The sequence below is a fragment of the Catharus ustulatus genome, chromosome 6 (assembly GCF_009819885.2).
Source record: "Catharus ustulatus isolate bCatUst1 chromosome 6, bCatUst1.pri.v2, whole genome shotgun sequence".
NCBI lineage: Eukaryota > Metazoa > Chordata > Aves > Passeriformes > Turdidae > Catharus > Catharus ustulatus.
Genome location: NC_046226.1, coordinates 40,202,548 through 40,218,366, shown reverse-complemented (window position 1 = coordinate 40,218,366; position 15,819 = coordinate 40,202,548). Strand labels below are relative to the sequence as shown.

General features: G+C 40.8%; 1 protein-coding gene across 34 annotated transcripts in view; it reads right to left on the bottom strand.

Annotated features, from left to right (window-relative positions):
- The window catches only part of MADD (MAP kinase activating death domain), a 68,200-nt gene that overhangs the window by 34,121 nt on the left and 18,260 nt on the right, over positions 1 to 15,819 (bottom strand). For 8 of the 34 annotated variants that reach the window (XM_033063453.1, XM_033063457.1, XM_033063466.1 and 5 more), the window contains exons 4-18: positions 14,007 to 14,310; positions 13,523 to 13,654; positions 12,788 to 12,901; positions 12,058 to 12,138; positions 10,848 to 10,904; positions 9,920 to 10,098; positions 9,086 to 9,321; positions 8,573 to 8,729; positions 7,531 to 7,637; positions 6,507 to 6,700; positions 5,598 to 5,929; positions 4,847 to 4,986; positions 3,518 to 3,619; positions 1,577 to 1,636; positions 1,020 to 1,122 (exon numbers count right to left, since the gene is read on the bottom strand). In XM_033063453.1, coding sequence (XP_032919344.1) covers positions 1,020 to 1,122; positions 1,577 to 1,636; positions 3,518 to 3,619; positions 4,847 to 4,986; positions 5,598 to 5,929; positions 6,507 to 6,700; positions 7,531 to 7,637; positions 8,573 to 8,729; positions 9,086 to 9,321; positions 9,920 to 10,098; positions 10,848 to 10,904; positions 12,058 to 12,138; positions 12,788 to 12,901; positions 13,523 to 13,654; positions 14,007 to 14,310 — 2,298 coding nt within the window. Of the gene's footprint in view, positions 1 to 1,019; positions 1,123 to 1,576; positions 1,637 to 2,648; positions 2,688 to 3,517; positions 3,620 to 4,846; positions 4,987 to 5,597; positions 5,930 to 6,506; positions 6,701 to 7,530; positions 7,638 to 8,572; positions 8,730 to 9,085; positions 9,322 to 9,919; positions 10,099 to 10,847; positions 10,905 to 12,057; positions 12,139 to 12,787; positions 12,902 to 13,522; positions 13,655 to 14,006; positions 14,311 to 15,819 lie in introns of all 34 variants that reach the window. The other 26 variants (XM_033063477.1, XM_033063487.1, XM_033063481.1 and 23 more) reach the window with 12 other exon arrangements.

Here is a 15,819-nt window from a genome sequence, read left to right as displayed (position 1 = left end):
AAAGCAGGCAAAAGTTAGTTACCCTCTGTTTACTTTGGCTTACACGGGAAGAGAGCTATGGCCAGGGCATACACAGATGTACCTTCCCTATCAACAGAGTTGACATCTAGCTCTGTCTGTTGCTAATGTAACTGTACCCAGCTCAACTCTGTTCCATAGGTATCAAATACTTTACTTTGTCCTTTATTTCCTATAAAAAGCCATAATCAGGCTTTCCTCTCGTTCCTCTATGCACCACTCTACCCTTCACTTTCATAGCACCCCTCAGAATCCACAGGAATCCTTTAGGCCTCAAACTTGTTCCACAGCCCCCACATCTGAGCTGTAGGCTTTCTTTGAAAGAGGAAGTGCAGCACTACTAATGCATTACTGCAGCAGCCTCGGCACATGTTTTTTGTGGCATGTGTTTGCTTAGCTTCTTTTGCCACAGAGGGAAAGGTAAGAAGAAGGAAACTCCTGTGCAACCTGCTGCATTCCACAGTCTGAACTGCAGTTATTATTCTTACTTGTCCCCCAAAGCCAGTAGATCAAAATAAATTCACCCTACCCACGACTGCTACATAAGAAAGGGAGGAGAAAGCACCAGGTAATGTGTACTTGCACCATTTTGAGGCCCTTCCCAAGGCTGATAAAAGCACTTTATGTGAATTTATGGAATCAAACTGCTTCACTGGACTCAGCTGCACCCTGCATGCATGGTCCATTAAAACTCCAATGGGCTAGTTCACCTTCTTCAGAACACCCAATTACAAAGCATAACTACTGAGTTAAAGTAGAAACCTAGGACATTTTGGATCTCAGACAGAAGGAGGATACATTTTGGAGTACAGAAAAAGAAGCGTGTGCACTATTAACTGTAAGACATCCGTACCAAATCTTCTTGGACAATAACTGTCCAGGTCTAGGGCAACAGAAAAGTACTATTTAGTTTTTAACAGCTAGATTTCTGAGAAAACATTGGCCAGGTATGAGACCACTCTAACTACACTGTACACTTGAAAAGCAGGAAAAAATCTTACCTGGAATTGCTAGTTCGTCCCTGAGGCGATGGAGATTCTCTTTTCACTGTTGGGCTGTGCTTTATGACTGAAGACTTCTGATCAACAAGGGCACGTCTGTTTCCTAAAGAGGAGAGGAAACAGAATGAAAGGAAAGGGTAGGAAGAAAACAGTCTGATCCCAGTGACAAGCAACACTAAAGTTGGCTAACACACCTATTCGAATTACAGGTAACAGACTTCAAACAAAATGGAAACTCCAAAAAAGCAGCAGCGTATATCATATTCTAGCATCACACATCGGCAGAAAACAGTAATGGGAGTAATGCAGAGAGAAAAAGAGAAAATGGTAATGGGAGCAGGAGGTGAGAGGCAGGAAAAGTTTGGTTGCTCTGCATGCAGTTCCACAACAAGAACCATCTTCAAATTAGTCACTATATGTAAAAGCATAATGCATTGAGGGTGACTAGTATAGATCATGTGGTACTGGTTACCCAGCGAGAAAGGTAGCCCGAAGTCAGGCACAGGGAATGCTGGAAATTGTTACATCATGCACAGCTCATGCTGTAGGGAACCCACCTTCATTGCTTACTGGGCCAGCTTCAGTAATAATCTCCATTATAGTATTTAACCCAAATACTGGGACACAAAATATACAATTAGTAGTGTACTGAAATATCTACACTTCCCCACTGTCAGCATCAAAAGAATCCAATTACCAGTTTCTTCCCAGCCCTCCCTCAAAATAAAACCCAAATGACACTAGAGCAGGAATGATGTTTGAAAGCCCAAGACCACAAGGGCCAGAATAACTTAAGAGATAGTGCTTGACTTGAAATTTGGCATCGTGGAACCAGTGTACTGCATCTTCAAGGACATTATTGCACATATTGTATTTGAATGGCACTACAAAACCCATCTGCATCACCAAGGAAAAAATATCAATGGATGCGCATGAAGTAAAAATTAAAAAGGAAGATGGAAAGTGGTCAAACAGCAGCAATGAAATGGAGTCCCAGCATCATTTCCCATTACAGTTAGACACACACTTGACAAGAACAAGTTAATGCAGCAACTTTGTATCTCTACAGCAGAGACAAAAACATCTAAAAACCGCTGAAGTGCCCAGTGGGAGTCCCAGTGAGCCAGCATGCACATGTAAATGAACACACACACACTCACACACACTTGCACATGCATAAAACAGACTGAGCTACTCCATGGAAATCCCATCCTCATATCTGCACTGTAACATTAAAGGCCCTACAGGATTAAAGTGGTTAAGAAAAGAACACCAAAGTGCAGAAAATGAGGCACAAAGCATGAATGTGGAATGGCAAACCCCATCACTGTTTTCTTCCAATGCATGGAATCAGTCATTAAGTTTACCCATGGAAACAATCCTGACATGAAGCATGTTTCTTATCCAGTACAACTGGACATGAAAACATAACCCAACTGGTAAAAGGTTGTCAAAAACAGCTGTGCAGAGTCTCTGCTAGTGTTTTCACCCTACCAGTCCTGTTACTCCTCATTTTACACACAGGGAATAATTACTCGTCTCAAAAACAAAGTCCAAAACAGAAACACAAAATCCAGCTTTTGGTCTTTGTTTCTACAAGGTCAAAGGTCAGCAAAATACCATACCAACCTTCATCCACATCCCTTCCCAATTCCAGATTAAAGTAATCTTTACCGATAAAAGTGATGAGGAGGAAAAAATAAATGAAAAAAAAATCAATACATTAAAACAAAAGCAGTAAGTTCTAATCAGATAGAATAACTCAAAAGGCAAAATAAAACCTCTCCTCAGTATAGCATCTGAAAACACTACAACATCAGTGCAAGGTCAGTCACCCCTGCAATATTACATTCAGTACAAGGATGACCAGGTTAACACCCACGTGTTAGAAATAACATTTCCCTAGTGCCCATTCAGACACGTTACCTAATGATACTGCAGACAAACAGGAGATGTTCTAATGAAAAGATTGTGCACATATGCTAGGGATTGATCTTCACTCTCACAGAACTGAGAGCACGGTTGTAATTTGATTTTCTATTTAGCAATCTGAAAAGACGATAAACACTTTTGAAACTCACATAATCTGCAGCCTCCATGGAAGGTTGGGATTACCCCCACTTACAAATGCAGCATCATTACTCTAATAAATTGCCTAAGGCTAAGCATGAAGATAGTGGCAGTACAAAAGCAGAACCAACCTCTTGGTTCCTGTTCTTTATACTAAGTACTTAAAAATAAAACAAAACAAAATACACTATGAATGTTGGTTTTGTTTGTTAACTCAGCCTAAACCGGACACTCTCCCATCCCAACATATTGGAAAAAAGTTGTTGGAAAAAAAATTGACTGGGAAATATCATAATTTACTGTCTTGCTCCTTAACACAGGTACTACTTGAACGACCAAAAGACGTAACTCCCAGGATTCCTGTTAGGGGTAGGACCTCAGACTGCCAAGTCACAAGTACTGAAAAGGCTGTAGAAGACAAAGGTTACCTTTCAGGCTGGGAAAGGGAGTATTCTTGTCTCTCCCAACTTTGGTTGGTAGGGCTAAGTTGGACAGACTGAAACTTGTGCTGTGGTTTCTGTACAGGCTGCCTATGACAGAAGACAAAAACAATTAGATGCCTACTGCTCACTGTATACATCCATAGATCCTGTAATTTCCCATCTTCTTTCAGATCCTTAATGATTAAGTCCTTCTTTACTACCCAAAAGTCTCACAACCATAACATGCCCTCATTTACATTGCAACCACATCTGTAATCAGATTATTCTAAACAGTACAAAAACGTTAAGTCTTCATGTCACATTCATGTCACAACAATTGACGTTGGATCTTCAAGTCTGAAATATAACAGCGAAATCCTCCTGTCTTCGTGCACTTAGATCACACCACCTTAGCTCTACTTTCTAGTTTGATCCTGTTCATGGGAGCAAATGAATGGCTGCGAGAGCCACATGAGAAAACAGGATGACAGAAGATCTGCAAAACATGTAACTCTGAAGTGAGGACTGTGCACTGTGTCTTGTGAAACACTGTAAATCTGCCATGTGACCATGCTTTGAAATAGAAGCTTTTCATTTGTTACGAAAAAACATATATTCTTCCTGGTACAGGTAGATCTTAAGGACACAATTATGCATCACCATCATCTGCTTAAACCCGTAGACAGACTGAAAGCATCACATTTAGATAAAGGAGCTGATTAACACTTCAAGCTATTGAAGCATCAACGTATTACTTCAGTTTGCTTTAGTTCTTTGTTTTTCTGTAGCCTCATTTTAGTAACAGTCATTTTACCAGAAACAATATATTTTCAAGTGCTACAAACTTCTTTCATTGCTTTTTACTGTAGTGCGAGACTCAAGTGGCCATGTCTTCTGTCACTCATTAAGAGATTCTGGATTCATGTTTCACACCTGTGATTTTTTAAAATAAAATATAATTGAAAGTAGGCAGTCAAAGAATTGAATTTAGCACCTAAACACACAACATGGCCGCATGAAAGGCATATTACTATAAGATGTTTTTATCAATTTCATAAAATTGCACAATGCTTTATTTAAATGAAACCGAAGAAATTTCTGATCTGTGCCCTAAAGTGCCATACAAGGGGCTAATCACAAAACCAAAGTCCTTCTTACTGAAGAATATATAAAGCAGTAGCTGTCAGCAGTTGTCAGTAAGCCACCATGACTACTGGAGAGCTGGTAACAATTTCTCAACCAACTCATACTCTTGACTAGCCATCTCTCTATTCCATCTCTCTGTACACTCTGATATAATAAATAAAACTAGCTTAATGAATGTATTGTACATACTTGCAAACGACATGATGCCCCCAAAACCTTCGCTGCTGTTGTTGGAGACAGTAGAGTTTGGGGAGCTGGCCCTGGAATCTGAATCTGCATCAGAATCACTGGCCAGTTTTAAACTGTTTGGTCGTAGCAACTTCTGAGACCTTTAAAGAAATTAAGTACAACTGTTATTACCATTCCCCCTTCCTGCCCCAAATCAACACATTGTATGGTTGTGGGAGACTGATGCTGGTCTCACTCATGCCAGTTTTTACCACATTACCTGCACCTTCTGGGAAAGAAAAAACACCCAAACAAACAAGAAAAAAAAAAGAATGCTGAAACATCTTTACATTTAGGATTTTATAGCCTTTCAGGGCATGCTGAAAACTTGTCTACCAAAAGGGCATTTACAATCTGGTTTGAAAGGAGTAATCAGAAAACCCACTGCCATCAATCACTGCAGTATCTTTCCCCCAAAAGACAAAGATTAACAAAACAGCTTCCAGAAATCAGTACGTGATATACTAGCATGTTCTAGAAAGAACTTAGTTCTCATAGCTTCTACTGCTTACACAAAAGTAAGGAACTTAGGGACTAAGCAAGTGCTTTTACTCAAACCAGAAGGGTTGACAGCATTTCAATACTAAATGAAAGCGATCAACAATACATCTCAGCTGCCAAAGACATTTGAGTGCATAAATGTTCAACTACACGAAACAGACAGAAACCCTAGAAGTGCTGTACAGAAAGGCAGGAGACAAGGAGGACTCGCCTGCTTCCATTGAGATTCTGGTTAAATCTTGGGGTATAGCTCTCTTCCTGTTCATCATCCTCATCCTCCGTAGGAAAACCATACTGTGGTTCAAAGTACGGATTGTCATACTCTCGCTTCCTCACCACCCCTTCTGAGGAGCTCAGGCTGCCAGCTGCAATGTCACTCTCGCGACGATCCAAGCTTATCTTGGGAAAGTTTGGTTGCAGTGGCAAGGAAGAGAGATGGTTTGAAAATCCAGCAGCCAATTTCTCTTCTATTTCTGCTGAGTCTGCTGCCTCCTGCGGACCAGTCAAATCATTGGTCTGTTCGCTAATTTGCGTTACATACAACTGAAGGGCAGGACAAGAACAGTTATTTCAGACTGGGAAATCGGAACAGTCCTTACTGCTTGCTATGGGGCCCCCACCACATCCCCACTATGTGTGTCTCTAAACTAGGATTTTATACACAAAGCAGTATTTGTGCATTGTTCTAGGGACTTACTTCCCTTCAAAACAGCTCTGACTAGTCAGCTTAGGATAGTGGCTTTCCATTACCATGTTCCCCTTCTTCTTAGAAGACCACAAATTCATGAGTTTCCCCACCCCACTCCCTATTTCTCTAAAGACATCAGGTCTTTCCAAACTCTGTAAAAGCAATTTTTGCAGTCCCAACCTGGACCATTTCTCTCTGCTAATGCTGCATTTCTCAATGCACTAGAACTTTTTGTACAGGAATGGTTTATCCCAGCATAAGAGGGTACCAGCAAACTCCACCTTGCTCAGAAAGTCCAGGGTGAGCATGCAATTTAATCTGTGCATGGTGTAACAGTCCTATTAGCTTTTGCCCTTCTCAGAAAGAACCATGTGCATTCTCCCATTCTTTATATCCTAATACGCTGATCTTGAGGCTGAACTCAGTACACACATGATTCACTCCATGGATGACAGTGCTGGGGCTGCTACTGGCTGTAGTACTGGAACTTGAACGAGGCTGGTTATTCTCTTGGGAGTTCTCACTGTCCATGATCTGTTCATCGGGATCCCCTGAATATTCTTGAAAATCATCAAATTCCACTTCACTAGCATCACCAAGGGCAGCATGAGTCAGGGGGTCAACATCTGCAAACACAGCATTATTCATTAAACAACACAGCCTTCCTCAGCCTTTTGCCCATCTAACTAAATATCCCTAGAAGATGAGGAGTGCTCAACAGAATCAACTTGCATAAAAATTTAGGTTGTAAGGGGTTTTTGTAGGTCATCCATTCCAATTTTCTCCTCAAAGCAGGAGCACCTTCAAAATAAAAGCAGATTTCTCAGGGCTTTGTCCCACTGAGTTTTGAAAATTTTCAAGGTTTGACATTCTACAGTGATCTTGGGAACCTGTTCAACTACAATAACCATTAAATTATTTTCCCTATGTCCAAGTAGAGTTTTTTTTCCTTGCAGCTTATGATTATTACCTCTTGTCCTTGGGACATGGGAAATGTCTTGGGAATTCTAAATTTAGTTTATTGAACAAAGTGAGTGTTTATGCAGCTTCCATATAAGCCACAGAGAATGCATTTTTCAGTCCCCACTAGGACAGAATAATACTTTAAAGCTAGCACTGAGAACCAACATGCAGGGGCAGGAGAGAGCTCACACTCTGCTGTCCATATTGCACAATATTTACTGGCAGCAGCAGGTTGTTTCCAGATCTAATGAACCAGTTTTGTTCAGCAGCACCTATTTCTGTTCTTCCTCTTCAGAGTGTGCTTTGGAGGAAACTGTTTAATGTCCTTTTTCGGTCTACCCACACTCTTTTACCTCAGAGCAAGATCACAATGGAACAACACTTTGTTCTGATTCAGGGATTTAGGGAATGCCTTTTTCCCAAAGTGCTTCAGATGAACTGGGGAAAGGGAACCTATGTGGACCTTGGGAAAGTAAAAGCAAAAGTTACTCACTTGGGGTATCACCATTAATGTCACATTTCATCATCTCACTGACAAAGTCACCAAGGGAGGAGTAGGAAGAACTTGAATCGTCATAGTCGACGCTGTCACTGCCACTGCCGCAACACATGAGAGAGAGAGATGAGTGGCAGCATCAAAGCAACAGCAGGCTCTGATGCTTTAGAGATGTGAATCAGCACTGTCTCTCTGGACCTCCTAAAAATCTCATAGTAGCAACAAACAAATTTCACAGGGCCAGCTTCATGAAAAGTAAGGGCAAAAAACATAACTTTCAGGTATGTGAAGAGTTATGGGACGATGTTTAAAATCTCTTAGCAAAGTTACTAAGGCCAAACATAAATGAGTAGACAACAGTGTATCAATTCAAAAAACATGTGTGTTTATGTAAGACAACTTCAAGGGAACTGGGAATCACAAATAAAATATTTCCTTTTTACACCAATCATAAATCCCATTCTGTTGTATAGAATGCAAAATATGTGAAAGCCCAAGGCTGAAAGATCTCACAAACCAGCAAGGAATGAAAGGCAATAAAACTAGGCACAAAACTCCACAAAATATGGCCAAAAACTACTATATAAAGTTTCCTTTCATTTTACTGAACACATAAGGTGGTCACAGGCAGTGGGTAGTACTAACAAGCTTTACATAACTATGGATAGGGAACAGAGATTTGTAAGAGTGGTAGGATGGGTGGGAGTATTTGTGGCACTGCAACACAAATAACCAGAGAAAGAACAGCAAAAGAGAATTAGGGTGTGAGGAAATGACAAATGTCAAGTGGCATACAGGTAGCAAAAGAAAACAGGAAAATAACTATGGAGAATCACATTAAATGAATACTCTAGCAAAGGATTAAGAGGTTTGCTGTGATAACAGCAAAAAACAAATTACTTTAGTGTCAGTATTCTGCCCAGACAATAAATGAAACAACAGCCTACCAGGCTATAGAAAAAGGTTGCAAATGAGAAGTAGGAGAGGTTCAGCAGTCTGAAATAACTCTCATGCAACTGCAGGCATGTTCCCCACTAACCTGTCATCAGTGGGATCAGAATCTGTTTCCTTCTCTGCTGGGACATTCAGGGCTTCAGCCAGCTGTGAATTGCTGTCATAGACTCGATAGTGGATGGGCTGCAGCTGGTGAGCATACCACTTGGGTTTGTCACCAATTAGGGCTGGGTCAAACATGTCTGCACAAAAAACCAAGGAGAGCATTAATCAAACTCATTTGCTGGTGTCAAAGGCTTCATTCACTGACACTACCCTCTACTGAGTCTTGCACAAAGGGACAGTCTTTAAGAAGCCTGCAAGACTTCTCCATAATCAAACAAGAGGTAAAATTAATCGGAGGAGCAACTCACCAATAGCAGGGCTAACTTGGGAGAAACACATGAGGCCATACATAAAAAGAGAAAAATAATCCTTGAACTAGATTTTCCTCCCCAGCAGGATTACTAAGGTACAAAATCAAATCCTTCCCTAGAATGCCTGGTTTTTAAGTTCCTGTATTACATCCAAGTGCAGGAAAGGCAAGACCAACACTTACTGTTATGAATTCTTTGGAAAGCATAATTAGTAGGGTTGAGTGACCATTCTCCAAAGTACTCCACTGCCTGTGTTCTGGAAAGCTTATCTGCAAAAGGTGTTTGCTTCGGCCGAGAAGCAAGAAAAGAATTTGCCTGGAAGGCCACCACAGGTCGTGGGAAGAGACGAAGAGTGCGAGTGTGCATTTGGAAACCTTGCAAAACATTTGGCGAGTTGAAGAATCTCACCATAGCAACCCTAAAAAGAAAGAGAACAATATATTAGATAAAAACACAGAGCAAAACAAAAAAGAAGAAAGAGCGCCCTTAAAAGGTATGTCATAGACAATGTTTCAAACCTTTGAAGAATGGTAATCTAACCCTTCTTAGAAAACAGCTCTCTTGTAAAAAAATTTTTAAAAATTCAAACAAACTAAGGATATCACTTTGTTCTAATTCACCATCTTAACACAAACACCCACTCAGTGAAGGGTATCATTCCTGTTTCTACTAGCTGAGGTAACAACTAAGTCCCCAGCTTTTTTTTAATGTAGTTTAAGGCTTGTGATTTAAACTGAGGATACAGTATCAGACTGAAAAATCCAGGTAAAGTGGATGATCTATAGGAAAATGCAAGAAGCAAAACAGCCCCTCAAGATACAGAGTTATGTTCATGCAGGTAACAGATATGAGATTAACACTGTAATTACTGTTCTTTTCCCCCAGGTGATGTCAAGTAGAATCCACAGATTCTACATCCACCCTACAGATGCTGTTTCACCCATGGAGGTGTTTGTGCTGCCCTCAAGTGCAAACTCTTATAGAAGACTCAATGCTACCTTCCTGTTAAGTCTCACCTGGTAGCCACATCAACAGAGTCCACATCATTTCCATAGATCAAAGGGTTGAATTCTGTGGAGGGAGTAGACTGCAAATCATTCTGTGGTCTTCCCAGCAGCAGAGGCACCTCCTGCCCATCATGAAACTTCTCTAGATTAAGAATGGGCTGAGTATTCAGGCTCATGCTGGCCAGGGCCTAACAAAGGACATTATGCACACATTCAGCAAGATCAGTTATTTAAGGAACAAAAGATCAGAGCTACCCTGCCCTCTAGGCAATTGCAACAATTATGCATGCTCCATTAATTTCTCTTAAACCACCTCCAGGATGAGTCAACAAGTATCTCCAGGCCCTCCTTTATGTTGATTGTCAAAATGATCTCCTCAATGCTGAAACAGTCCTGGAGCCAGCCAAGGAGTAGCACAGAATTCCGCTTTGCTAGACCATTCATGACAGGAAAACTGATAGTCCTAACTGGACCATGAGTAGTACAGCACTGTAAACTCTACTGCCTGTAGAGTTATTTCCATGTGTAATTTGAATACATCTTGGGAACTACAGGCCTTGAAACTTGCCCTTAAATGTGGCTATTCAACCAGTAATTTGATATTCCAGGAAAATGTGGAGACACCTCTACAAAAACACCTGCTTGTATCTCTGAAAACCTCCACTTTCCATTTGAATGAAGTCTTCATCTGTCCATAAAGCTACCTCTTCAACCCTCATAAAGTCTTCAAGGAGCAGCACAAGTGGTGAATCAATCCTGGACACCCAGACCTATCCTAATCTTCCTCATTTTTCCCATTTGCCCACTGAGGCTTCATATTTTCATTTAAAAAATAAATAAATATATAAAACCAAAACAAAGAAATAAACAAACAAAAAAATATCCAAAGGAAAAGGGTAAAATGGAAAATTGAGGGGAAAAGAATAAAATAAAGAACCTTGTTGTCAGGAGTGAGCAGCTGTTTCTGAGTGATTGCAGTCATGCTAACCAGACACTGGAGGCAAGATGGAAGATCATATGATAACACCACAGCAGCCCATCAGAGCCAAGACGAACACATGACCACAGAGAAACAGATGGAAGGAAAAAAAAAATCTATTACTACCAAATATCACAAATGAGAGGAAAACAAAAGGGACCACAAAATAGACACATCTTAGGAAAGAGGTATAACTGCCCCACCCCCAAACATTCATATCTGGCCACTTTGGAAACTGGCAAGCCTGTTGTCCTTAATGATGCAAGAACTCTCCGCAACAGTTAAAAGCAGATATACTGAAATTCATTTAATGACTAAGACCCAAAGGCACACAGAAGTATTAACATTAGTAATGTGGGCCACAATTTGTCTACTTTGTACCAGCAGCACTCCTTTGCCAATGGCAAACCCTTAATGACAACATCCATAGGAATACACAGGGGATCTAAGACGAATTTGAGTGAACACTCTGAGAATTTTAAGTCTTCAAAAAAATTGCAATTTGTTCTTCTGATACTTGAGTTTGCCTTTGCACTAGTGAGAAAGTTTTGCCAAGTAGTGCCTGAAATTGCAAGGGGGTGAGGCAGCAGTGGGGAGAAGGTTGATCTAACAAAACTCCAGGCAACACATCACTTCCATCTGTGCTGACAGCAGGTACTGGGATATCAGAGAGGTTACACACTTTGCTCTCCTGGTCTATGAGGAAAGAGAAAGAGGAAACCTCATCATTAGTAACACACTTTACCTTTAGATACTGCATGCAGCGTGCATAAGGAAAACAGAAATAAAGAGATAAAACCTGCTTGACACGATCAGCCAGGATGACCCAAGCTGATTAATGGCTTAGCAGGACCTGAGAGGAGAGACTGACACTTCACACATAGATCTGTGAATGGAGGGGAAACAAAGATGACCATAGCTTGATGGATCAAGTCAGTTTAAAGCCCACATGGCAAACGTAAAGGAGGAAACTGGAACTTTCTGCATCAACTGGACACAAGTTAGTCCCAAACAACAGTAAAAATAAGAAACCATCTGTTGTGTCCAGGGACATTTCAGCTTTACATTCACTGATTTGCATTCTAATCAACTACAGCAGAAGAGCTTGGCAACACTGCATGTGCTACGTTCTAATGAATCTCAGTCCTTTCCCCAAAGTGCATATTACCTGTTTCAGATGCTTTTTCAGCTCTGAAGCTTCTGGTTCTGGCAGTGCTGGCAAAGACTCTGCATTTGTGGGAACAATCACCTGGAATTAAGCACAACAGATTAAAAAATTCTCCAGCTGTAGTCATTTCCGAAACAGAATCCCCTGGATCTCCAGCACTTCAGACACAGAGGAATGAAAAAAAAAACCCTCAAACTCAGACACAGACACTCACTTTTCACTTCTTTATGGCTGTTATTGTTTACAACATAAGAAACAGTGGAGTTACTTTATCATTTACCACAAAAACGAGAAGTTTGAATCAACCCATACGTTTAATCAAGTAGATGATGTTATACACATTTTCCTTGAATCAGCCTTGCTCATATCCTTGTAGAAAGTGAGATACATACTTGAATCATGACAACCAAAGCTGTCGTAAGGCTCTTAAGAGATTGGGTTTCTTAGGTAAGGCTATAAGACACAGTCCGAATTAGTCAAGAAGAAAGTTGTATAATTTGCTTGAGGATTTGCCTTCTAATGATAGAGCCAGATCAATTAACTGAGAAAGGATGCCTAATGCAAAAGAAGTGGGGGCCTTGAGACACAACAAGGAATGGAATCCTGAAATTTAAGATGGGAGTGGCAAAGGCAGACTGAGGCCAGGCATTACTAAATTCTCAGTGGGTACACTGGTGACAGTACACAGTTCGTGGAAACAAATTCACAAGTTCTTATGGGTGCCACTTACCCTATTAGTATCCAGGTCAATAAGCCATACATCATCAGGCATTTTAAAATCCAATTTGTAAAGGAAGAAACTTGCTGGAACACCAATGATGTAAGGTGTAGGGGCTAGAAGCAACTGAGAAAAAGACAGACTTTACTAAGGACAAGATCTGCATTTGCTATCACCATCTTCTTCCCAAATATTTATTTACTGGCTACAGTATGTTTATAGTAGAGCAGACAACACAAAAGGCATTGATAAATAAGCAATTAATACCATAGCATGCAAGTACAAAAAAAAAGAAAAAGGAAAAAAAAAACTCCTGCTCAGAAAGCTTCAATTTCCATCTATGAGAAAATACATCTCCATCTCCCCTGTTCCATGTCCTCCCACCCAGGACATAATTTATATAGCTACACAGCTCTTTGGAAACAGCTTCCCAGGTCTATCATGGTCAAAAAAAACCTTCAAAGTAAGAGCCTAAGTTGAACAGCAGGAAGTCACAGATGAATACATCCTCAGCTCAAACTGAGGCTGTGCCATTGTAAATAGTCACATACAAGGACTTTACCCTTATGTTGTAGTGGTAATTTGGTTTCAAAATAATACCATCTCTAAGAAGTACAAAACAGACACATTTTTTCAGATGAAACAATCTCTGAGAAGACAGTGAATGAAAAAAGGAGTACAATTATATGGGCTTTCGACATCACAGACATATCTTTTGTGAAAGACCAATAAAGGAAAAATATGTACCTGTTCTGCAGAGGCCATGCAGGTGGGAAGCAGAGGGATCACTGGGAACATGTACTCCAATGGGTAGATCATGGCCACAAAGGCCATCACAGACATTGAAAGTGCATTATAATCTCGGGACTGCAATACAACCTGCAACCACAGAAACTCCCATTAGGACTGCAGCAACCATTCACTTCTAATACTCTCCTCAGGTGCATACAAAGACCACAGATATGTGATCTTTGTAGATTCAAATTCGATGGCTGTGAACTGGGTACCCCTCCATTAATCTGTCAAAACAAGCTTCAGGTTTTTTTTGAGCAAGAACAGAACTTTTTAAAACAAGAACCTCAGAAGGAGCTATTTATTCCCCTCATCCTCCACAGACAAATTTCATTTCAGGCAGTGCAGAGCCAGTTATTCTACACATCCAGCCTACCCTGATTTTGAAGGCGGCAAAACTTCCTACATATTTATCAAAGAACAACTCTGCCCTTCATACCTTGTGCTCCAGAAGGATGCAGGTCAGCACCTGCAGGCAGGCATCCACTCCCAATAGCTCCAAAGGCAGATGTAATGGAAAATCCACCAAAGTGAAGCGGGATGGATCAGGAAGAGCAAAGGTCAAAGCTGGCTGTAACTCGTGTGGCAGGACTTCCACATCCACGCGCTTCTGCCCAGCAACGGGCATGGGGGAGCGGAGCAGCCGGTATATCCAGGCCTCGATCTCCCGCAAGTCATGAAGCAACACGCTGGACTTCTCTTCCACCAGGAGCGAGCCTGTGAAAATCCGCCACATTGTATCCCTGGACAGGGAGAACGCCAAGGTTAACACTCTGGGAACTTCACTGGACAGCCTTTCCGCAAGGCTCTTCCACAGAAAGGGCACATCCACCAAGGATTAGAACAGGCAACTGATAAACATTTGATCGCACAAACAAATGGAAGATAGGCATTTAAGCTTACTGACACAACCCACAGCGTGAGGAAGAATAAGTCTTTCTGTGTGTCACTTCAAACTTCATTCACACATTCAAAGGATTCAGCCAGGTCCAGATCTCTGAAGGACTCTCATCACCCTCACGCTTGAAATTCAGTGGGCACACAGGACACTCCTATCTCATCCAGAACTGTAGCGGATTAACTGCAGGACTCTGCCTCTAGCAGTCTACAAACCTTTGCAAGAATAGGAATTAAACCTGAGATAATAAAAATATGCCACATCCAAGATCTCCCAGACGTTTTGGCATGATAACATACCCTTCATCATTCTGCCCTAAATTGCACTGTATCATTCTTAAAAGCTGAATAACCCATGGGAAAAAAATGGAACTCTTTCAGCTAAATCTCTGAAAGTTGTGTAGAAAACATTTAGGTACCTTAGCAAAATAAGCTATAAGTTTTCCATACCCTAAGCTGGCAATCTGTAAACCTGTAGCTCACAGATAGGCTGGCCAAAAAGCATGTACAGCATTGCTCAGGGCCTCCAATGCTTCAACACTCAAAACTGGGTCTGACAAAGGAGCACAGAATCTTGTCCACTTCAGCCCTTTACCCTGGAGCACAGTGAAGCTGTAAACCTTCTCCAAACAACTTCAGCCTGAGAAATATCTTGAGTTACTCTAACATATCCCTTAGAAAGCTATGCCTTCAAATTGGAAGTTGTATCTTACAGTTCACAACTTTAAAATAAAAAACCTAAAAAGAAAAAAAAAGAGTATGACACTAAAGGCTTAACAAAGACAGAATAATTAAAGAAATTTGGATGGCTCAAAATAAGGTAAATTTGAAATTACACTGAGTATATGATACACCTCTGAGGAACTTTGATGCTTCTCATCCTGCACTCCTCCTTCAGCTACTTGTCATGCACAAGACATTAGGTTGCTAAGAAGGTGTGCTTCACCTTTTGCCAATTGCAAGGATTCAGTTTCACCTTTATTCAGCCTCAAAACTATTCTACTTTTCCAGGTCACCACTAGAAAACCACATGGTAATTCAAACCTGCTGCTTTACTTTACGCAGAGGTGGATGCTCAATATTCCTTCTCTTGCCATCTTCATCCATCACTAAATTATTCTCTTGAAGAATTATGTCCAATAAGAGCAGATGTTTTGAATACCACACATCATTCAAACACCAACTTGAGGAAAACCATGAAATTCAGAGGGGTGTTTCTTCCTCAATAATTATCAGGTTAAACCAAGTGACAAAATAATACTCTTTAACACATATTTCCATTGAGGGGAGAAGTTTTGCTCTGACAGCATAATTTATTCTCCATCAGTGGATTCAAGTGATGAATCTGCTAATGC